The sequence below is a fragment of the Mesitornis unicolor genome, unplaced genomic scaffold (assembly GCF_000695765.1).
Source record: "Mesitornis unicolor isolate BGI_N332 unplaced genomic scaffold, ASM69576v1 scaffold1557, whole genome shotgun sequence".
NCBI lineage: Eukaryota > Metazoa > Chordata > Aves > Mesitornithiformes > Mesitornithidae > Mesitornis > Mesitornis unicolor.
The window spans coordinates 262,691-285,825 of NW_010198284.1; the positions used below are offsets into that span (position 1 = coordinate 262,691).

The window sequence follows — 23,135 nt, forward strand, 5'->3', positions numbered from 1 at the left end:
AAATTTGGTGGATAAGTGCTTTAAATACAGTGGCTGTTGAGAAAGCCATATGTTGTAGGAGGCCAGGTTCCCACATCCCCATCTCAATTCCTGGCAGTTGAATTGAATTGAATTCCCTAATTCCACCTCTCCATTACTACGGTGCTTTTTGGAAGGCTGAGCAAAACCAGCTTGATTTGGAAAATGAGAATGGAGAGGGAGGTGTGCGCTTTTCCTGAAACATTATCTCCACCTACGTGGAACATAATCAGTGCTGCGGTGTTTAGGCAATATCTTAGAGGTGATTTGCAGTAGTTCAAATAACATGTGGCATCATTAACATGCAGGGCATCATCCAGAGCCATTGAGAGACTTTTCATTTCTTTTAATAGACTTCAGATACATGTAAAGACCTTAAAATTAAATTAGAGTATTAATTCTTTTAATGGTTACACTAGAACCCATGGTGTTTTATTAATAGTAGCTTATGAATAATAGAACTATTATTATTGATTAGTAGTAGTATTTAGTAATTAGTACAGGTATTTTTTTATTATCATCATGACATGAAAATGTGTACAGCCTAAAGCTACTTACTGAATGCCTTTGGAAAATATAATTTATATTTACCAATGTGTGTGTGCATGTGTACTCGTAACTCTCTGTGCAATAGGAGACAAGCAAAACAGTTTGAAATGTGTTCTTGCTCACTGAAACCTAGTTTCCTAGTATTTTTAAGTTGTTGCAGCTATTTAAAACTGTTAGTTGTTACTAATAAAAGCAGTACTACAGCCTTTAACTACTTGAAAAATAGTAGAGTTACAAAGCAGCTACTGTGATATGAAGGACAAGCAAATCAGAGTAGGTAGATATGGTCAATATAGTACTGAAAAACAACTTATGCAATGCATGGAATGATCTATAGTAATATGAAGAATCTCTGGAGTAGAAAAGGATTCTCCTGATTTTCCAGTACATAAATGAAGATAAAATTATCAGAAGTGAATTTGAGTCATGGAGAATTTAAATATAAAATCATAAAAGCTTCTTAGAGTCTGTTAGATTTGGATTGAGTTCAGAATGTGAATGGCACCGAACGCCCTCCAAAGGTGGTCTCTTTAAAGATGCAAGTTTGGGTTCCTAAGGAAAAACATTTATGCTGATAAAAAAAACTCGCACTGAAATCCTTTTGACTGGAAACTGAGTTTGGGTAGAAGTCAAAAGTTCATGGAAACTATCTGTTTCTGAAAAATACATTCTACTTTGCCATTAAAGAAAACAAGAAGAATTTTTTTAACTTAAGCCCAAAATTCAAGTTTTTATTTCAACTTCTGCTGGAAGTTTCTTTGGGAAATGTGAATATTTTTGAATATTTTATGTTAAAGAAGAAAGAAGGGAGAGAACAGATGGGGAATAGCTCTGTGAGTAAAAATACATATATATCTAGTTTCAATTTTAGTGATTATTGAATTTCAAGTACTTAACAATAAGGCTCTAACTTTATTCTTATCCATACCATTGTCCAGTTTGTCATTTTTCAGGTGGTGTTTAATAGCAAAATTGTGTTTTGCAGCAGAGATTTTTCTTTTATATAAAGGTTTCTGTAGTAAGGTTCTTCATTCTTTATTTTAGTACATAAAAATGGATAGCCTGAGTCTTGGAATTACCAAGCAAACAGTTCCTGATGAAGTCTTGAGTTTAATAGAGAAGCTTCCAAAGGTTTTCAGCTGTGAAGGGAGATGCTGTTGTGAGGTGGTCAGAGCTGCATCCCTTTCTTGAGGACGAAGCAGGGCAGAGGAGCAGGTAAGGAAGTGACAGACTGCGGGGTGAGCCCTGGGACGTCACCGAGCAAAGGCCTCAGGCGCTTTGGGGAGTGCAGGGTTGGGGCTGTGAGCCCACTGCTGCCAGGAGCAAGGATTGAACAAGGACTCTGTTAGTGAGCTGAACTGCATCGAAGAAATGCTGGCCATTTTACCCATGGCCTTCTTTGTTCATGTAGGAGTTTTTTTCCATCGAGTTATCTTCCATACTCCAAATTTTCTGTCCATTGGCAACAGCACCAATACACAGCTTTGCTGCTGGGGTGGCTGTGCAGAGCCTGGACTCCTGGCAATCCCTCCTTTCAAATCCCATACAAACACGAGCAAAGTTTCTCTCGATCTGCGGGGTACGGTGGGATTCTCATTCACACGGCTCTGCATTTGTCATGGCTCATCCATGAGAAGGAGCCCATGTGGCTAAATCTGGGAGTGCTAAGAGCAGAGGTGTTCATACAGCAGCCTGAACATCCTGAGTAAGTGTGCTTGGAGGAAGGAGGTACAAATGCGTGAGCGCAAGGGGGGCTGGATTTGGAGGCAGACAGACTGACAGGGCAGCTGAAACAGATCGTTCTTGGAAGCAAACACATCGCTCCGCTTCTGCTCGCCTGTGTTCTGCCAAGAGGCATTTGCAGTCTCTAGATCATGATGGCTGCAACCTGCTGTGTTGAAACTTCTCTATCCACAGGCTGACTGTGCACTGGAGAAAGATTATCTGCCTTATGTGCACTTATCTTCTGCAGTGCCCAAGCAATCGTCGTCCTCTCCCTTCTTCTCTTCAGCTCTGTAAACTCATTCATGGTATTTTCCTGTAAGGCAGAAGAGCAGGAAGCCTGATTTTGCCAGATGACCTCCAAAATGCAATACTTTCAATTAAAGCCTTTTTGTTCGGTTGAATTTTAAAGAATATGGGTTGTGCAGAAAGTGGTGTCGTGCAGTTCTTTTTACGGTGCAGAGTGCAATAGCAGAATGCATGGAGGATCTTTGGCTTTTGTTTTTAATCTCAGATATATCTAGGGAAATGCAACTTCCAAAGTGTCTGAAAAAAACTCTAATTGAAGGTAGAAATTAGATACTTTTTTCCCAAATGCACTGTAAATGCTTTTTAACTGCAGAGTCTGAGATCATAACTTGTGCTGTCACTTCTCTGGTTTGGTTGCAGTGCCAAGAGGGTGGCTACCAATAGTGACGGGTTATTGAGTGACTTCTGCTTTTTGTGATAAATCACAATCATTTGCTCTGGTTTATTTAATAGGAATATCACAATTATTAATGCTCGGAGGGAACTGTAAACTTCCTTGCTGTTGAAAAGACTTGGACTTTGAAGTTGTGCAATGCTACAAATTTGAAAAGCACTCTGTATATTTTATGGGGTCTCTCCTCAATATCTTGAGTTGTCACGACCATTAATGAGAGCTGGTTGTGTGCATTGCATGGGGAATGGGTCTCTGTGCTCTTCTAGTTTAATGTTCAGTTGAATGTCAGGATTGCTATCTTTCAATTTGCAGCATTTTAAATGTTTTTAACTTGCAGCTTTTTTGCTTTTCCGGGGCTTCTTAATTGATTAATGTATTGTGATTAATCCCAAATGGGATGCCATTATTAACTTGCTTCATTAAATTACATACCAGTTTGTTAGCCTTAATTCTCATAATTGTCCCCTTATATTTTAGCGTGTTTATTTGAATAACTTGCCCTAAGAACTTGATCAGCACTTGGTCATGTATTTGTGTATTCTTTTGCCCCCCTTTCCTTCCTCTCACCCTTGATGTTCAAAACTGGAGTCAGTTTAGGAATATTTATAGTGTCTAGTGTCAGCATGTTAAACACAGTAATTTACTTCTTTGTGATTTAAAAATATCCTGTCTCAAAAAAACCCCACAAAACAATAATCACTTTTGTGGCCATGCTGTAAAAATCTTTAAATTGATAGAAAACTATCTTGGGGAGTTTTCATTACCAGACTCCTGAAAATGACACTTAGGTGTCTAGTATGTAAAAATTACAGTCGTCAGTCTGTAATCTCACCCCCTCTGTGGCTGAGGAAGGTTGATACTCAGGAAGTCTGCTGATTATAACCATTAGACTAAAAAACAAATTAGTTCCGTAACTACAGTAGTACTTTTTGCATTTTACAGTGGCTTGCTTTGTTGATGCATCGCTTTGTCATTTCATCAACCATATCCAAGCAGACCTGGATGCCAGGAGAGCTGGGTCAAAGTGGGAGACCCGCAGTCACTCACCTGATGTTTGCTTTGGGACAGGGCCATCAGCCTCATGTAGACCCTCTTTGTGTCTTTGAGCATGGAGAAGTTGTTGAACGTGGCTCGTTTTCCTTGCTGCAGGTACCTTTTCACCTCTCCATGAGGGCAGCAGTTGCTTCATCCCCACCCTTCTTACATGTTCCAAATCTGGTGTGTTTCGACGACCTTTTTTGATTAAGAAAAAGAGAAAGAGAAGCTAGAAATAAAACATTGATTTTTTGCTCTGCAAGTCTTAAGACAGTTTTGCTAGAATCAAAGGAGACGTAAAGCTGTATGTTCTCCTTCCCTTTCTCCTCTCTCCCAAACACAGCTGATAACTCCCTGTTTTCAAACATCCAGCCTGGATTCCAGGAAGATCATTTTTCATGCCTACCTGCCTACCTCTTTTTTAAACTTAATTTCATTTATTTTTCTGCAGAAACTGTCTTTTGGAGCCATCCATTGTCTCCCATTTGTCTCTCAGAGGACTAATCAAGTATATTACCTGTGGTTTACATTCACCAGGCATAGATGGAGAAATCTAACGTTTCAATCAGGAAACTCCAGCTCTTCAGTTCACATGTTGCCCAGTTCTGCAGGATTTTGCACAAGATTTATCCCTCAGAAAAATTATACTTGTTTTCATCCTATGTATCTTCCATGAAACTGCAGAGTCTTCATATGTCTCTGGTTACCAGTTAGTGTTATGGCACGTTTTAAGTGAAGGTGAGCACAGGATCTATTCATAAATGATTACCTAGTTTCACTTTGTACCATAAAAGACAGAATGGTTGTAAAGCCTGAATATATAAAATAGATGGGTAAAATTGGGGCTTCCTTTGCCTTTAGATCTCCTGGCTCAGATGAAAAAGTTATTCTTATTAAATTTAAGCTGTTCAGCCTGAAGAATTATTACTGTAGCTCTCAGATACAACAGTGCCAAGTTTCTCCTAGTATTGGCAATAATAAACAATGCAAGCTTCAGAGAAAATTTCCCGGGTAGCATACCAAATGTTCTAGAAAACCTTCTCGGACAGCAGCTAATACATTTTTAATACAAATAAAACATAATTCTTTAGTCTCATTTCGGTTTGATCCCTAAGGTAGAAAAAGTATACTGACTATGCATAATTTATGTATTTTTTTGAAGTGTTTACCCAGATACTCCATTCACAAAGTCTCTTTTTGTTAATAGGTTGCTGTGAGATGTAAGAATCACTTAGGGCCCGCGTTGTACAAATAAATGGAACATGTCATTTCTGTACCATCGCTGAGGTGGTTACCGAGCCATCCTAATTCTGCCTTCGTCTGCGCTGCCCACCCTTCCATCCTCAGCCAAGTCACAGAGCAGGTCCAGCTGAATTTTTGGTGTGTTTTTCCCATATCGTGTGTGATGTGAAAGCGTTCAAGGAAGAGCAAGTGGTTGGGAGCAGCAGGTGCTGCCCACCCCTTGCAGGGACAACGTGGGTTGGTGTTGGGTTGACGTGTCCATGGGAGCACCACCCCAGTCATTACCGATGATATGTGTGGTTTCCTGTATAATTCCTAAACATGCCACATGATGCAGAACAAGCATGCAGGATAACATCCCACAGTAATTTAATTACAATCTAGCCAAAATGACTTGTAAATCCAGTGTTACAGGTTACTGCCAGAGGGTCGAGTTGTTGCTGGCTTTGTCATCTGTAGTTTCTGTGCTGTAGGACAATTATGGGAGAGATGAGTATTGAGGGTTTTCTGAGCTGGTGGTTTTCCTTCCAAGGGTCAAAGAAAGGCGATGAAAGTAAATCAGGGTATAGTCTGGTCCCTTTCTTTATGTCTTTGTAGAGAGGTAGACATTTGTATGTATGGCTGATGGCTTCACTGATGGTATGGATGGCATATCACCACCCAAAATAATTCTGCAGCTGAGATGGCTGCTTGCCCAGAGCAATCCTTGTATCTGATGTTTTACCTCCTGTGAATCTAAATCAGAAATCTTCACGTTCATAGGGCGGGGATGAGGGTGTGTAAACCAGGGAGCCCTTGTGCAGCATCATTTTAGTAGGTTTCAGACATCATCTACATCTGAGATTCACTGAGAAGCACAATAATCTGACTAAGGTGATGAATCTCAAATGAGCTAAATGGTCCCAGTTTGAGGAGTATTAAACCTCCCTTTGTTTTAAGTTCAGGTGTGCTCGTATCAGAGTTCCCAGAACAAAATCAGCAAAGAAGCTGGGATGTGCTTTTATGCTTTTTATTAAGCACTCCTGGAGATAGATAAGAGTCAAGAATGCCAATCACCATCTTTTCTGTGCCAAAAATTGAAATGTGTGTTAAATAAAGATTGCTTAAGTGTTCCCAGCACCTCTGAACAGTGAGTTTTCAGAGGCTCGCAAGATGGAGCAGGATTTTTCCTATGAGCTTGTGGTGTCAGTGACTGGTTCACAGCTCTGGGAGCACTGGGAAGCCAAAGAAAAGCTGGCCTGGCTGAAACCATCAGAAAAGTATTTAGCTGCTGATGGCAACTGTGCATTGAAAATACATTGTAATGTAGTCATTATCAAAAGTAAAGAGGCTTTCTGAGAGCAGGTATTGGTTTTGCAACATCAATACTGTATCAAATGGAGCCTAACTGGAGATTTGGCAAACTGGTCTCCGTGAGTAAAGTAAAATGATGTGCCACACTAGAAAGTAGCTGGGTTATTAGAAAGCTCAGTCTTGCTCCTGATAAAATGGATTTTTTCAGCGTAAAATTCATCTTTACTTCCTGCAAGAATATTGCTAAAAGAGATTAACTTTGGATCTCAGTGTATTTTATAGTGTGTCTCATGTTATTTTAAGGCTGTAAATACATTAGCTGATCTGTAAGCTTCACTTAAGTTCCTGCTTTCTGGGTTTTTGAAGAAATAGGATCATGTTATGCAGGAATCAGGATGATTGAATTAAATCACCCCTTTTGATACTTATTTTCCCTCAGGATCATGCTACTAGATCAATATTTAAAAACAGCTATATGGGCAAGTGTTGATTAGAAGGCAGAACTCCATAACCCTAACAGCTAAGCTAGTAATTTGTTTTGTATATTTTATCTGTGGCGTTATGCACATGCCTGTGTAGTAGAAGCAGTCAACATAAAATTATTTTCTTACTCCTTCTTCCCCCCTGCCTACCTTGCCACCTGGCAAACCTTCTTTATCGTATCTAGTTCCTATGAAAACATCTAACGTAATTTGAAATGCTCTTGTGTGAAACATGATTAGACACATCAATCACTTTTCAAAGGTTTTTTTTTCCCCCTGCATTTTGTATTCTAAACTGCTAAAAACACATGCTTTTATATCCTGCTGCATTTCGTGGCAGACGTGAGCAGACAAACAGCTCCCCATCTTGGGTGAACCAGCCTTGTGAAGTGCTCTCCTAAAGCGCATACCAGTCAAATTAAACTTTAGGTCAAATTTTGGAATGCTCTCCTCTTGCCAACTCATTACCAGTGGTACGGCTAAGCAAACTGTTGCCTTCTGCTACTCCAGATATCTACAGAGATTTATTATATTTCAGCTAATAAGCTTATCTTCTCTAATAGCAAGCATCCCACCCCGCCTTATGGCTAGACTTGTCTCTTCCCGTAACTTGTGTGGAGAATTAAAGGCCAGGAGTAAAGCTGGCTTTTAAACCTGTCCAGAGCGAGCTGTTTGGTGGTCCCTGTGTTGTGGATGGAAACATCCATTAGTTTCGAGTGTGGATGCTCTCGTTATCTAGACCTGCTCCTCAGGTCGATACCAGTACCTCTCTGCGGACAGATGGTGGTGGGAGAGGGGGGCGATGCCGGGGCAGGTGGCAGCACCTCGGTGTGCAGCGGGGCCATATGGGCACACAGGTTTAAGAGAAACTTGGTCTATGCAGGCAGTACAGCTGCCTGCTACCACACCTGTCTAATGGAGTTGCTGAAAGGCTGTATAAATTCATGCTGAGCTATGGAGATTATCTCTGTCAGCTGTTCTTGTGTCAGAAGCAATTTTTTTTAGTGCTGCATTTATGTCATAAGTGCCCAGCCTGTGCCTACCTTTTAGGAAGAAATCTCTTTCTTCCTTCATTGCTGCTTGCGTTGCATCTGAGGTGTATAACTAGTGTCTTATACCTAAAAATAGACATTTTTATGCCTTCCTTATCATGCCATATATTAAAATGTTTGCTGCCCACCTTAAATCTGAGTGTAGACAGAGCTGCAAATGCAGTGTGCTACCTGTAACCCCAGGCCAGGCTGTAGCAAACAAGGGATGCTACAGCATCAAGCTTTCGAGCACTGGTGCCTGCTGCCATTAGCTATGAAAACCCTCTCCTCCTCACCGCAGCCGTCATGCAGTGCTCCTTGTATGCATGTTACAGCTGGGCTGGAATTCAAACTGTGTTGGTTCTCGGGCGTTTTGAGGAGCATTGCCTGTGCAGCGTGGCAGTGAACATGTCCCTCTGCGCCAGCCCTCTGAGGATTGCCCTAACAAAGCATTGGCTCTCTCCATACCAGCTCAAGGTTTTGGCAGGTAAAGCCTAATGCAGATTGTGGCATCGGTCACAGGTGAGGGTGGTAATATCCAAGGTTTATGCAGCCTGACAGGTTCTGATAAGAACGATAAGAAGCTTTTCTGGAGGTGGATACCAAACCTGGGGTCATGGCAAAGCATGTGCCATAGATGGTCCAGCTGACTGACCACAGCATCAGTGGTAGGATCACAAGCAGCATGTGATCTGTGGACACCCAGGAGTTATAGCACTGGGGTGCTATGAGAAGTGAAAAAGGAGGCAGTAAACACCTCAAATTAATAGGCAGATTCTCTGCCAAGCAGATTCAGTGAATGTGTGAGAGGAGATGGAAAACTCTTCCTGAGATCATTCCTGTGTGCACCCACCTGCAGGAAGGATCCTCACTGCTTTGGGTCAGACTAGACTCATTCAAAGAGCACCTTTTGTTCTAACCGTGTTTTAAGTTCTGTTTTAAATCGTATTCAATTGCATTTTATTTCTTCTCTTGTACCCTGCCCTGAGCTGTTGAGATTCTGGCAATTTTGAAGTTATATCCTGTGTAGAAGGAGGGCTTCCTGACCAGAAGCAGAGCTTGCAAACCCCCTCCATAGATGGGTCATGCTCCACAGGAGCACCGGAAAGCTGTAAGAAGCCTGTGGAGCGGAGGCATGAAGGCTAAAGCATCCTGAGGAGTTCTGTGACTTTAAGACTATCACCTACTCGCAGTGATTGAATAGCATTCACTTTGCCACTGCTGAAATGTAGAACATCTTGAAACAAGCGTACATGTCATGTTAGTTTTTGTATTTCTTTGTATTTCAAGAGGAAGAAACCGCTGCCACAGCCTGAATGTTTCCCAGGCTTTTAATGCACTTGTATTCTAAGTGCTTTTTTTCTGCACAATAATTTCCCCATTTCCTTTAAACACAAGTCATGATACTTGTTGAAATGTTTTTGTACGGAACTGAGTGAGTTGTTGGGTCATTCTAACCAAGTGAAACATAAACAGCTTGACATATGATCCTCACTGTTCTGTGTAGTGTTACACCAGGTGAAATAGGGAGATTTTGAGCTGTACTTTTGTTGCCGCAGGAACTTGAGTGGCTTAGAAGCATCTGAAAAGAAAGTTGCAGGCCACATCCTGCCACTCTTACCTCAGTGGCTTGAAGGGGATTGAGATGGGACCACCTCATCTCACCTGCTTCTGGGAGCTTTCCTCTCCCTCCATGAAGGACGTCGGGGTGGGGGTGAAGGGCACAGGGACTTCCTTGGTAGTGTGGGAAGCAGAGGGTGGAGAGGAGGAGGTGGCAGAGCCATGAAGGGTCCTTGAGAGGGGGTATGTGGAGCCGTTTGGGAAGAGAGGATGCTGTAGCGTTGGAAGACACAGAAACAGCTCGCTGGGTGGGAAGAGAGTGAGGAGGAGGTGGCAGGTGGGCGAGGGAAGGGGGAGGCAACTCAGAAATGAGAGCGGAGGCAGAAGTGAGGAAACTCTTGAGGATTAGCTGGGGCTTGCTGCTTTAGGTAGTGCAAGCACCGAACTGTGCTAGCTCATATCATTTTGCAAACCTGCACACATCTGCAGGAACTTAAAAGATGCTGTAAAAGATTAGTAAAGACACTACATAAGGTAAGTAAAAATGGAAAGACTTGCATGGAAGAGAATTACAGATACAAGAATGTGCCATAGTTGACAAACCTGCTTGTCTTCTTGTGCCAGAAAGCTGTTAATTAGCGCCACTGGTCTGGCATTGGGTTCTTGTACTGCAAAAATGACCAAAAGCCCTAGAGCCCTTTCAGCCCATGACTGCGATATGAGACATGGAGAATTTGATGTAGCAAAAACTCGTGCAGCAGTTTCAGTCGATCAGTTCACACCAACCTCCCTAAAAATGAGGTAAAGGGAATGACAACCAAATTATGTTGGAGTTTGCTTCAAAGCAGGAGATAAAAAATTCTGCACTACAACAATCTGTTTTCGCTGGATTTCTGATTTAATTGTGAACTGAGGTGTGGTTGTTGTTGGGGAAGTGGCTGTGTGACTTAATTGACATTGCTGCATCCTTTGTGTTGGTGACTCATAGGCGCCGGCTTGAGTCATCTCGTACTGACGGGCTGGAAGGAGCCTCTGCTGCTGTGGGGATGTGAGCCGAGGGCAACGCTGCGAGAGCAGAAACAAGGACTTTTCATGTAGAAGGAATGAAAGATGTTGGGAAGCTGAGACGACTCCTTTTCTTCATTTTAAAGGGGTGATTGTTGTGACCTCGCTCACCAAAATCCTTTGTGTTGGCTGGAAGAGAGGGAAAAGACTGGAAATCTCTGCTGCATCCCAGGCAAGCTTAGCTGGAGCAATTAAATTACAAGCCCCTGCAAAGGGGGGCCCATCTGAGCTGTTGCCTTCCACCCTTTGCATTTTGCCCAGCACGTTTTCTTGGTTAGCCACCAGATTTCATTGGTTTACTTTCCAAAAAAACCCAAACAAAACCAAACCAAAAAACCTGGAGATATTTTTTCCTCAGTTGCGCACTTTTGTACTAAATCCGAGCCAGGAGCAGCAGAAAATGAAAACTAACTTCCATTCTTGGTTTCACAGTTTAGAGTTTAGCCTCTCCAAATGTGTGAAGCTGTGTATCAAAGAGTGGGTGCTGTGGGATGATCTGGCTGTAGTGCTTGTTGTATTTTTTTCATTACACTATTTTCCTCCCTGCTTAGGTCAAAGTGGTTATTTTTACCTAAACACCCCTGTAAATTGGGCAGATTGTGGAAACTCTAAAAAACACCCAACTCCTTTTTTTTTTTTCCTATTTTTTCCTTTTTTTTTTTAACTCAGATGGTGAGAACAGTTGATAACTGATGGCAGGTTTTATAAAATAGCCTCCATCCTGATAAAATGTTACCCCCTGGTGTGTCATTTTTCCAGCCGAACTACTGGTAGGATTGAGAGATCTTGCACACTGCTGCTTAAATAAGTAGACTACATGCTCTATGAAGAAATCATATTATTTTCTCAAAGGAGAACAAGTAGGCTCAGTGCACCAAAATTGCTTTAAATAAACTTGCAGCTACTCTCGCTTGCTTTGCGCAGCTGCAGATGGTACAGTCTATCAATCAAGCTTTCCCAGCCTTGAGAATCTGCCACTGAAGCTGTCTCTCCTCTGTGTTGCAATTACATTTTTGTCTCTTACAGAGCTTTGTATCGTAGATGTTCTATCGCTACTAATCAGATTGTGCTTTTGGGCTGCAGATATCTTTTGGTTTTCCTCAGATATATGCTTATTAAGATTTTTCAATAATTCGTTAATTGAATGTGCACGTTCACTTGCAGTGAATTAGCTTCATCACGCTTTCGAAGGGCAAGGATGCTTTGGGGAAATTAATGCCTACTTTATCAGTGGAGTGAGTCAAAGTTTGGGCAAACAAGTGGCTCACAAAAAGAAAGGAAAATACATTGCTGGCAGTTTCTTACGTGCTGGTGGTTACAAATCTTGTGGTAGTGAATGGAGGCAGTGCTGCGGGGGGAGGCTGCAAAGTCTTCCTCAGCCGGGTGAGCCGATCAGTCAGCCCCCGGCATGTGTACAATACACGATCAATGTTTCTATCCGCTCACAAAGAAACTCAGTGTGCACAGACAGCCTACTCTGAGTTATTAAGCAGTACTTAACTCTACTTGTGGCTTTCGTGCTTTTTTTTGAGACAGTCTCTTCTATTAGCATGTTGCCTTGCCACACACTGGTGCTAATTCTGTTGTATGTTCTTCTGAGGTGGCCTGTGCTGTCCCTCTGCTCTCTTTATGACACTGATATTTCAGCCAACCTTTGGTGTAAAAGTGACTATTTATGCTTCTTGTGTTTTCAAGCATCCCTACTGGACATAGTAGAAGTTGCTGATCTATAACTTAGGTTGTCCCATCTTTGTCCCAGGATGTCCATAAGTAATTCGGGTTTGGAGGTAGCAGGCGTGAAATGGAGGAGGGGGTGAGCTAAGGCTGAGAGGTGCTGTGGTTGTGAGAAACTTGCATTGCACTCAACCAAAGATGAGGGGCAGCCTGAACCCCTGACCCCAAAGTCAGTTCAATAGCTTTTAAAACCATTTTGGACTTTAAAAAAAAGAAAAGGAAAAAGTGCAACTTCCTCTTTGGCACTGCTAGTTAATATCTCATTATTGTAGATACCCTCCAAAGCTGTGGTGAAATATGAAGTTAATACATCACTAGCAAGCTTTCAGTCAGAATGATGTATTATTCAAAGTGGAATTAGCTGGAAGGATCAATGCACGCCCATTACTCTATTTAAAATAATCATTGGAAGACTCATTAACATTTTTTCCTCTCCTCTCTTCAAACAACATGGTGAGTGAGACATCTAGGAACATCTCCTCCACTAGTGTATGTACCTCTGTGACTCCAGTGTATTTTCATTCATAGCAGGATTATTAACACCTGAAGGCCAACTTAACTCAACAGAATTTGCCTTCAAATCACTGAACCTGAAACCAGTTGCCGTAGGCAAAGGCGAACTCAGCTCTAATGCACATTTAAAAAAAAAATCAAAGGTCATGGCAGTATGTGTGTGAAATAGTGCATGTGTAAGCATAAGGTTCAGTGTCGCATCTTGCCTGGATACCTGTTATTCTCTCTGATTTTACACATGAGCAGCAGCTTGAAGTATTAAGGGGCCTGTTTCCATTGCTTGTTTTCCCTTACAAATATATTCTGCGGGATACTCACTTGGGGCAGCCCATTCATTACACAGCAAATGCTTTCTGTCTCGCAGCTCACCTCTGTCAGGCTGCAGGCTCTTGGCCAGATTTGTCCTTTTGCATTGACTCGTACAGGAGATGTGCAATTATAGCTTCTATGGGGGAGATGGAAGAAAATATCATCTGTGGAGGAGCAGGAATATATCATTTTTGGATCATTTAGTGCCCGTGAAGGTGAAAAATTTAGAGCACCAAATCTAGCTTATCATTGTGCTGGGAGCTCTGTAGGCGTTTTCTTACCATCACAGATAGCTGAGTGTGCTGTGGTGTCGACCAGTATCCCCTCTCACCCATCAGTTCTCCCGAGAAGGTCCAAATAAATAGTTCTCACTGTATTTCAAAGCAAAGCACATGTAAACTTCTCGTATCTGTTAATCCACGTTCCAGATCCAGCTGAAATCTTTCACTTCCTTTTATTCAGAAATGTTTAAGGAATGAGATACTTATCCACAACCAGATTTTACAATGTGAACTTCAAAAGAGAGAGGAGCGAGAGGTGAGACAATGGACTTTGTGTAGAGCAGAAGGGTGCACAGCACAAAGCCAGGATGTGTATCCTTTCTCAGTGCTGCAGACCAAAGCAGGGTTAAAGCACCGTGGTTCAGAAGGGTTAGGAGAAGGACCTACCCAAGCTGTTAGCTAGCTCTGAAATAACTTGGCCCCAAGGACATGAATTTGAAGAGTTTCACAAGCAATATGCCAAGTATTTTCCCTTTGCTGAGAAAAGTATGTTTCATTTGACTGTGATTATCTTGGATTATTTGAAATGCTGTTGCTGTGATGTTAAAATACATATTGTGTGGCATAATGTTTGCATTAATGGGACTCTTCTCATTTCTGTTCTATAACAGTGAAAATCAGGTCCCTTCCCATAGAGATTGATGACTGGCGTCTGTCCAGCACTACTGAGCTGATAAGAGAATAAATTGTTTAACCATGTTGATTGTCCTGAAACCCTACAGGACAATTTAATCTCTGCAACCTAGTTAATTTATAATAGTTTCCATTCTCGTCTTAGTTGTTTGTACAGCGTGTTTGGAGACTTGAGCGTTTGGCTGGCGAGCTGTAGATCTTAACCGCCGAGCTGAATGGGAGCTGAAGGCGTGCGGTTAGGGGAATATTACCCCTGACTTTCACCGTTGTAATTGAAAGTAGAGTTTGACACATTGGCATCTCTCTGTGTCAGCCATTGTCACTGGCTTCAGCTGCCACGGTTAAGTACGTAGTCATTCATCCTTGGCAGACACCGTCCTTTCCAGCACGAGAGGATGGTCTCTGGATGTTAATGCCACCGCGCTCTGGGAGCAGCTGCCTATAGCGAATTCAAGGCATGCAGATCGTCTTGGCCATTTTACTTAGCAGATGGGTAAGGCTTGATAGATTGAAGATTTAGTTTCCAAGTCAAGGGTCAAATGTTGCAGTGGGATAGAAAAGTAAATTATATCACTATTCAGAGGGGAAAGGCTCAGGTACTGTATCACAAAATTGTTGCCATTCATTTTCCTCTGACTTGCACAAAATGCATGTCATTTCGCCTTTCAATATAGACGACTGTGGCATTCTCCTTCATTCTGAGATGCTTTGCAATACTGTCTGTGAGCCCATTTAATGAGCTTGAAAGTAGTTGCTGCAAATTTATGACAGTTTAATAAGTCTGAATGCCAGATTTTTTTTTAAGGTAGAAGTGAGAGAGAAAATTGTATTTCGTCTCACTCCAAATAGGTGGTTTTTCTTCTGTTCTTTTTTTTTTCCCACACCCTTTTCTTCAATACAACAGATCTATTTAAACATCTTTTTTTAAATGAAAGTGTATTCCTTGCTCGTCAGCTGTTCAAGCTGTTGGTATTCACCTACTTTTCACAAGATGACTGGTACCATTGATCATTAGAGAGCTTCCCCCAGCCCTGCTCGTGTCTGCTGGCTTTCAGAGAGGCTACCCAAAGTAATGGGAAATGGGGGGAGCCTGGCCCTTCGGGCAGGGGTCTCGCAGGTAAGATCTCATGCTGTTGTATGGCCTCTAACTGCCTCAGTGTGTATTTGGGGGTTCCCCTGGTTTTATTTGTTGTTGCTCCTAAAATAAGCATTGTAAGCTCAAAATTTTTGCCTGAGACTTTTTTTTTCTACTTTATAGAACCATTTCCAGCAGAAAAACAGGTCATGGATTGTTTATGTGACTTTAGCATATGGTTTACATTATATAGCATGTGGTATAAATTTTAACACTTTACAAATCTGCAGATTTTTTGTAAAATCAGAGACTTCCGGAACTTCTGAAGTTTGTCCTATAAAATAATTGGATTAATCAAGACCTTTAGCTACTTAATGTACAGTGATCGATAGAGAATGAGAACTGACTGGGGGTATTTAGCTCATCAGGGTGCGCTGAGCTTAGTACCGCTGTAACACGGGGCTTTCTACAGAACAACACCTTGCCCAGTTAAGTCTGTTTTCACATGTTGTGTCTTAGTGCCCATACTGGCATGGTCAGCCTGGCTGTGGTGGTGCCTGCCCTCTCATCGCACTCCTGCTCGGCTTCTCCTCTGGGACGTTCCTTTTTGGAGTATTAATCACATTATCCTGAGAAGGTGCTTATCTCCCCGGCCTCCTCCTACCCTTTCGGCTCTGAGGGTAAGGCTGCAGGAACAGCACTTTCAAGCAAGGAGACAACAGGTTGCGTTGTTGAAAGGTGTTAAAGCTGTTGTCGATAGAGTTCATGACTGATCAACCTTGTTGCTCACCGAGGAATGAATCATTTCTCAGTCCTCACATTAACTGGGGGAGCTGTAAGTAAATGCAACCTGTCGAGGGTAATGATTTCCACCGTGGCTTTGCTGGAAGGATGTCTCTGGATGATGACTGCAGAATGGGGTCACTTGTGCATTACCTTTTCCTAAGTTGCAGTGCTTGTTTTATTCGTTGCATTAACGTCAAGCCATTCGTTGTGCTCGGAATGGCATGTGCACCAGGTATCGAAGTCACCCAAAGGGTATGATAAACAAAGAGATTTTGTTTCCTCATGTCATGTTCATCCCATATTTACCCTGTGGTGAGAGCTCTGTTAGCACAGGAAACTGCTTAATGATATCTCTCTGTTTATTTTTCCCTCACGCTTAGCATGATAGTTACCTATTTATTTCTGCTGAAGAGGATTACAGGCATTTTTCAATTATAAATGATGCACGCAAGCATTATTTATCCTGTTTACTGCAGACCTATAGAGTGTTAGTCAGTCTTGAGCAGAAGCATCTTGTTCAGGAAACAACATTTGTAGTAGCGGTACTGTGAGTATTTTAGGGCAGTTTCAGGATGGTTTTCCATCTGTCCGTTAATACTTGCAGTGCAGCACGCACATGACCAGCAGCATAGCAGGTTTGTGCGTGAAATTCCCGTGCTTGAGAAATTTTAATTCGTGATGTTTCTTCTGTGTTAGCTTCTTGAAGGAGGAAGGGGAAACTCATTGCTCTTCCCAGCTTTGGCAGGCATTGGGTGAAGCCTAAATGCCAAGACCCAGTTACAGATGTGTGCTCTTTCTCCTACACTGCAGCCGAGGCGTCGTGAGAAATGCAATGTGTAAAGTCAAGCCAGAGAATTCATTGCTGTTTTCCTCCAGAATGTATTCATAAGATAATAAAAAATACACTGCTGTAGTCCAGATTATATAATGGAGGAAGTTGAAAACAGTTTGTAGAAGGAAATCAGCTCAAGCTTCATGGCACAGAATTGTAAAGGAGGTCAGAAGGACACTTCTTATTCTAAGGATTTTTGTCCTTTTTTCCGTTCTGCTATTTTTTTTGCCCTTCTTTTTAAGTATCAGCTGTTGTCAGAGTCAGGATTCTTATATGGGTGAGTCTCTGATCTCAACCAGCGTGGTAGCTCCAGGCCAGTTAAACCAGAGGCATATAGCAATGGGGACAGAACTTGACATTTTGGGTTTCAGAAACCACCTTTTCTCTGTGAACGCAGGCAGGAAAAGTGAAGGGAAGTTTTTCACAGAGAAGTGGAAAAAAGAAAAAGAGGAAATTCAAGGTGGGTTTTTTTTAAAGAATTTGAAGGAAAAAAGATGTAAGAAAAGTTTTGCTCTGAAGCCTGAACCATTCCACAAAATGAGAAAACTTTGGGGCATTTCTCTAGCGGTCTTGCCAAGATCTTGAAACAGTTGTAGAGAGGTGTGGGAGAACAGTGTGTGAGTATAAGGAAAAAAGGGGTAGAGCATCTAGAAGGAAAATAAGGCTGTATTCCATTCAGGTCTGAACTGACATCTCCGTGGGGGGGGCTTGTTTGGATGTGATTTGTCAAGAAACATGAGGTCCCACTCCCCATACACGCGGAGAAAACACGATTACAGATACATGGAGCATTTGCTTTCCAGCCCCCAAAGAAATAACGTGAGTGTTGATTCCATGCTATTAAAAACCAGTGTGCATTTGCAGAATACGCTATCAGAAAGATTGCGTAGCTGGATCTATATGGGCCTACCACCTCAGCAGATGCAAGGGGCGCTGCCAAGGCTGAGGTAAGAGTTGATCTACTTTGACAGAAAATCCCAAAAGGAAGAGTTTTAACCTTTAGGATTCTTTCCATCTATTTGCTTTCTTCAAACTGATTGCAGCTGTCACCAGAAATAAAACCAAAGCAAACAAAATAAAACTCTTTACAACTTATGGTGAAGCAGCAATAAATAGAACATTGTTCAAGTGCAGCGCAAGTTTTTCTTAACAGTCTTGTACTAAATTGCTGGTAGCTTTTTTAATGTTTTTGTTGTTGTTGTTTTGTGGTAGCCGTGGCTTGGAGAAACCTGAGTAAATGGCAAAGATGTCTTGTGAGAGTGCTGCATTTTTAGTGTTCACTGTTGAGTTGCCAGAAGCCAGACAGAACCTACAAAGTGGGTCATTGGGTTCAGTGTACTGTGATTATTATTTATACAGAATCCAAAGTGTACAGAGCACCCCTTTGGGCATATAAAAGTTCATGCTTCAAAGAGCTTACAGCCTTCAGGGCTAATAATATTATTGCCAGTAAGATCTAAGCTGTATATATTTCAAAGCTGCTGTTGCTGCTTTCATAATTTTACTGCATATCTTGCCCTACCTGATCATGGCAACTTCTGGAGTACTGTGATGAGGAAAGGATCTTCAACTTCCATTTGAAACACCAAACCAAAGCAAACCATTTTGTCTCTAGACAAGAGCACAAAAATGTGTCCTGAACACAGCAGAGTAGTTCAAAGGCCAAATAAACAGAAAAAGGAAAGGTGGTTTGTTGTGGGGTTGTTTTTGAATGCAGTTGGCTAAGAAGATAATGAGGTTTTTCCTAATTAGTCACGGGGAGAAGCATGAGGAGAGAAAATGTTTGTGCTTGTGAAACTTGGGCCAATGGATTCCAGTTCTCTACTCAGGCCATTAGAATTGGTGATTTTTCACAGTAGCACATCTTTTGGATGTACTATGGTCAATGATGCCGTCTTCCTAAGAGCGCGCTCCAAGCTGGTTCAGTGCTTCACAGGACTGTGTGTTCCCTGCTGGGCACAGGTTCCTCTCTCAGGGATTTCTTCTTTTGTCTCCACACCCTTCCTCATGTGTTAATGCACGGCCATAAAGAGATCAAACTGTGTTTTTCCTCATAACATTGAGATCATGGGCACACACCAAGTGCGGGAGCTCTTTTGCGTTCAGTGTGTTTGCCATCGGGAGCAGTCCGTCCAAAAATGATCAACACTGCTTAGGCTTCTGGTGCTGTCTGGTGGCAAAAAACCCCCGACAAATGTACTACATGAATGAAGTACACACCAGTATTTATTTCCCAAAAGTAAATTAGCAAGTATCTTAAATAATGGAACGTGTTTGCAGAAATGGTGAGTTATTCCTTCAATACCTCTGAAGTGGCAAAAGGTTAAAAAGAAAATTGCATTGTTGGTTGGAAATTCCTTGGCTGTGTTGCAAGGGATGGGTTTAATGTGAGAGTTGTGAAGCTCACAGGGTTGATCTTTCCTGCTGCCTTCCCTCCTCTCGCTGGCTCTGGGTCTCGCCGTTGCGGACGACACGGGTGATTGCTGAGTGACAGGAGAAACGCTGTGGGAGTCCCAGTTTTGGTCTGGCAGTGCAGGTGATTGCATTGTCAAAAATCAGAGGTTTCTTCTAGATCCTCTCACAATGCTTTCTTCCCCCTCCTTTGTCCAAGCAACTCTAAATTAAATAAATGTAAAAATATGAATAGGAAATAGTCGCCAAGGCCAAACTCCATTACAGCTGAAAGGAGTCCAGCTTTAATGATAGCAGTGGCAGCACCAGATTTGTTCTTATATCAGTAAGGGCTGAACTGGCCTGAGATAACGTCTGTTTATCACAGCAGCTTTTCCATCCGAAAGTAGAAATAGATGGAGAAAAATCATCTCTCTGTATTTTAGGCTTTGCTGGGGTGATAATATGGCTAATGCTCTAATGAATTCTGAGGACGCTTTCTTTTGATTTAACCTTCCTTACTTGATTTTATTACACCATGTATCTTTGGCATTTGGTGAAGAACTATTGCAAATGTGAGAAGCAAGCAGCTTGTTAGATAACATCTTTTTTTTTCCCTCTTTAGAAGATTAAACTGAGACTGTTCTGCCTGATGCCAGAATAGATGTAACCAATCCTGTATCCTTTGCATGTAGGTCAGTCAGAGGGACAATCCGGCACTGGATCCCATTATCCATGGGTTGAAGGGCGTCGTACATCATGGTAAGTAGCTGCTTGAACTTTCTTCTTGCTGGGAAGGGGAGAAGGGCAAAAGTGACCTGTCCTGGAGGGATCGGGTCACCCCTGGAAGGACATGGCGAGCCTGCACATCCTTCATTCACTGACATTTAAGGGCATCACAGCCATTATTTGATTGGTAAAGACTGGAGTAATTTGTTACCTGAAAATGGGTTGGGGTTAACAGTAAACAATTTGTTTCTTTTCAGTCAGTGCTCTGGAATGTGTAAGTTATCAGTCAAAACCTACCACAATCTATCATTCATATTAGTACTTCGAAGGCAGCTCCTGCTATTTATCTTCTGTTTGCTCTAAAAATACTCCTCTCTGAAGTTTCTATTTGTTTATAAATTATTTGTCTTTCAAATTTAGGGAGCTGATAATGAAACAGAAAATTAACTATCTGTGAAAATTAATTAAACTTTGCAGCAGATGAACATCTTTCTAATGCTGACATAAATACGATCATTCGGCTGTTCTGATGCATATAAACCTATTATCCTTGAACTTATAGCAGGTACTGAAATAAATATTCATATATTTTATACTTTTATAACCAGTTTTTTGCTCGGGAATTTTCCTGAAACCTTATCACAGGTAATGCATCATTAGCAATGACATCAAGATGCTCCAGTTCCCAAAGTACTCTTGTCAGCTTTTAATGTAATGATTTGTAAAGTTTTAATAATCTCATTGTAATTCACGAGGCGTCTGCTGGAATGGCGCTAGGTGCTGTAATAAATCTCCGTCCCATCTATAGCGCTGTGATAAAACATGGTTGCACCTTTTCCAAGGATTGTCTTTAGACATTAGCTGGTGCCGTAGAGCTTAACAAACATTTTTTTCTCTTGACTGCAAACCTAAAACTAGTTGACAGTGTTAGATTAAAACAAATAGGATTTTGGATTAATTGCCCTGCTTTCAGAGTCATTTAACATTGCAACTGGGAACACCAATAAATTCAATGAAAGTGAAAAATAGGGGTTAAATGATAGCATACCATAAAATCCTTCATTTAGAGAATTTTCCATAGGTTTTGCTGTTTATAAATTGCAGTGTTGTGCTGTGAAATATAAACAACACACTGAGCTGAAGAACCGTGGTGTTTCCCTCAAAAATAGATGTTATTCTCTAGCTCCCACTGGGTAACAAAACAGGCTAGCAAAAATGAAGCGAGGACGAGTTGGGCTGCAAGGATTTTTCAGGGGCTCTGTAATTGGGCACTGAAGTCAAGCTGCCATTTAACCAGACCGGGATCTCTTTTTAGCTTTGTTTTCTACTGCCTTCTATTTCAAGACACTTTACCCCCTGCAAGCGCAATGGTGTTTAGCCATCTCGTTTGGGGTTTTTTTCATCTCCCTCTCTTGCTCCTCGCTGCTGCAGCTGAAATAACCACCACTGAATAACCACACCGGCGTCTCCTAGGAGTATTATTCTATTCCCCAAAAATAATTGCTTGGATAGGATGTGGCACGGTCCCGGGGTTGCGATTCCCCAACCACATAATGATCCGTCCGTCTTGGCGCTGCCTTCCCGCAGCAAGATCTGGGTGGATAAAAGGCGTTTATTTTTGTTTCGCTCACAATGCACAGAAGGCTGCTAGTGTTTCAAGTAAAGGAAATCGCTTGATATATTTCAATAGCTTGTTTCCTTTTCAAAACATTAAGGAAGAAAAAGAGGAAAATCTTGCTTTCCTTCCTGTTTCAAAGGCCCTGATTAAAGGCTTTTTCTAAGGCTCTTTTGGTGGCTGGAGTAAGGGAATTTCCTCCTACAAAGTAGTTGTTCAAAGAAATTGTTCTCTTTAAGTTTAACTATTGATGGAACGCTTCAGTGAAGAGTTCTCCTATCGTATCTCTCTTTTAAAGTTATTATATAGAATAATAGTAAAGATGTGAGCTCTTATTCCAGACACTCGTTGCTTTTCTTAATTTTACTTATATCTTACATGAGCAGATTTTTATGAATTTATCTGAAAAGGTTCTTCCTGTCTTCCATTTGGCTGGATTCGACTGGCACCCTAAGGCAATGAACTTTTTGGCTGAAATACAGTGGAAAATTCTTGTGGTTTTCGGATAGAGTGGTTGGATCAAGGAGGAATCCAACAAAAGGAGCTGGAGAAAAGCAAAATTGAAACCTTAAGCTTCTTTGCATTTTATGACGTTTCCATGCCCGCGTTGTTTTCAGGCGGTCACCACAATAGAGGCACATGCCTGTAAAGTAGAAATCAAGAATATGTGTGAATGTTGACATAACTACATTGCTTTTACATTAGACCATGGTTGTGTATCCTCTGCTGGCTGGAGGGGTCACCAGCCCCTCAGCTTTGCTCCTCCCATGCACCTTCTGTCCACATGTTCAGTTAAGTAAGATTTCCTTGTTTTTCCATATGCCTCTTCCTCCAAGCGGCAAACCAGCCTTGCTGAGCTGAGCTGTCGGCCACTCCTTCCTTGTAACCATTCTGTTTTCAATGAGGAAATTACACACCCACACAAACACCCATCACCATTTCTTCATCCACTTTGTGGTAGTACTAGGTCTGTTCCTATATGGGGACTCCGAACTGCACTGTGCAGTATCGAGCACCCCTGCTGGCCTGTCCCCATGATGGTGACAGCTCCAATGACCCTCAGGTGTAGGGATGGTACTGATGAGTGGTGAGCTGTTTTTTCATTTTTCTTACATAGCTCTTCATTTTTTCTGTGAAGTTTTCGTGTTCCTACAGTGCCCTTCCATGGGCAAGTGAACAATTTAAGTGTCAGAAGGACTTTCTGTGGAAGTGAAAGCAATTTTTGCTTGAGATTTGGTCAGGGATTTGAATTACATACTAATTTGATGGAACATAAATAATTGTGCCCTTCACAGTGTCACCGGCTTAGTAACAATGATAGAGAAATGCATGCATAAAAATCAATACAGGCTTAGTCGCTACTTGGAGTTCACTTTGTTTCCTCATCTCCCGGCATAATTTTGTTGAATCTTAATGCCACATTAAGCTTAATTTTACATGAGCAACCATATAAAGTTCCTTAGCTGGAGGGAAAACCAGTGATGTACCAAGGAGCCTAACAATGTTTGGATCAATGGTAACGCTCTCAGGTTTGCCC

At 41.7% G+C, this 23,135-nt stretch overlaps 1 protein-coding gene across 1 annotated transcript in view; it reads left to right on the forward strand.

Moving 5' to 3' along the window:
* The window catches only part of LOC104544270 (receptor-type tyrosine-protein phosphatase gamma-like), a gene marked incomplete at both ends in the record, with an annotated part of 268,982 nt that overhangs the window by 176,213 nt on the left and 69,634 nt on the right, over window positions 1-23,135 (forward strand). Inside the window, one exon of the mRNA XM_010189091.1 lies at window positions 19,950-20,016. Within this exon, the coding sequence (XP_010187393.1) occupies window positions 19,950-20,016 (67 nt within the window). The remainder of the gene's footprint in view (window positions 1-19,949; window positions 20,017-23,135) is intronic.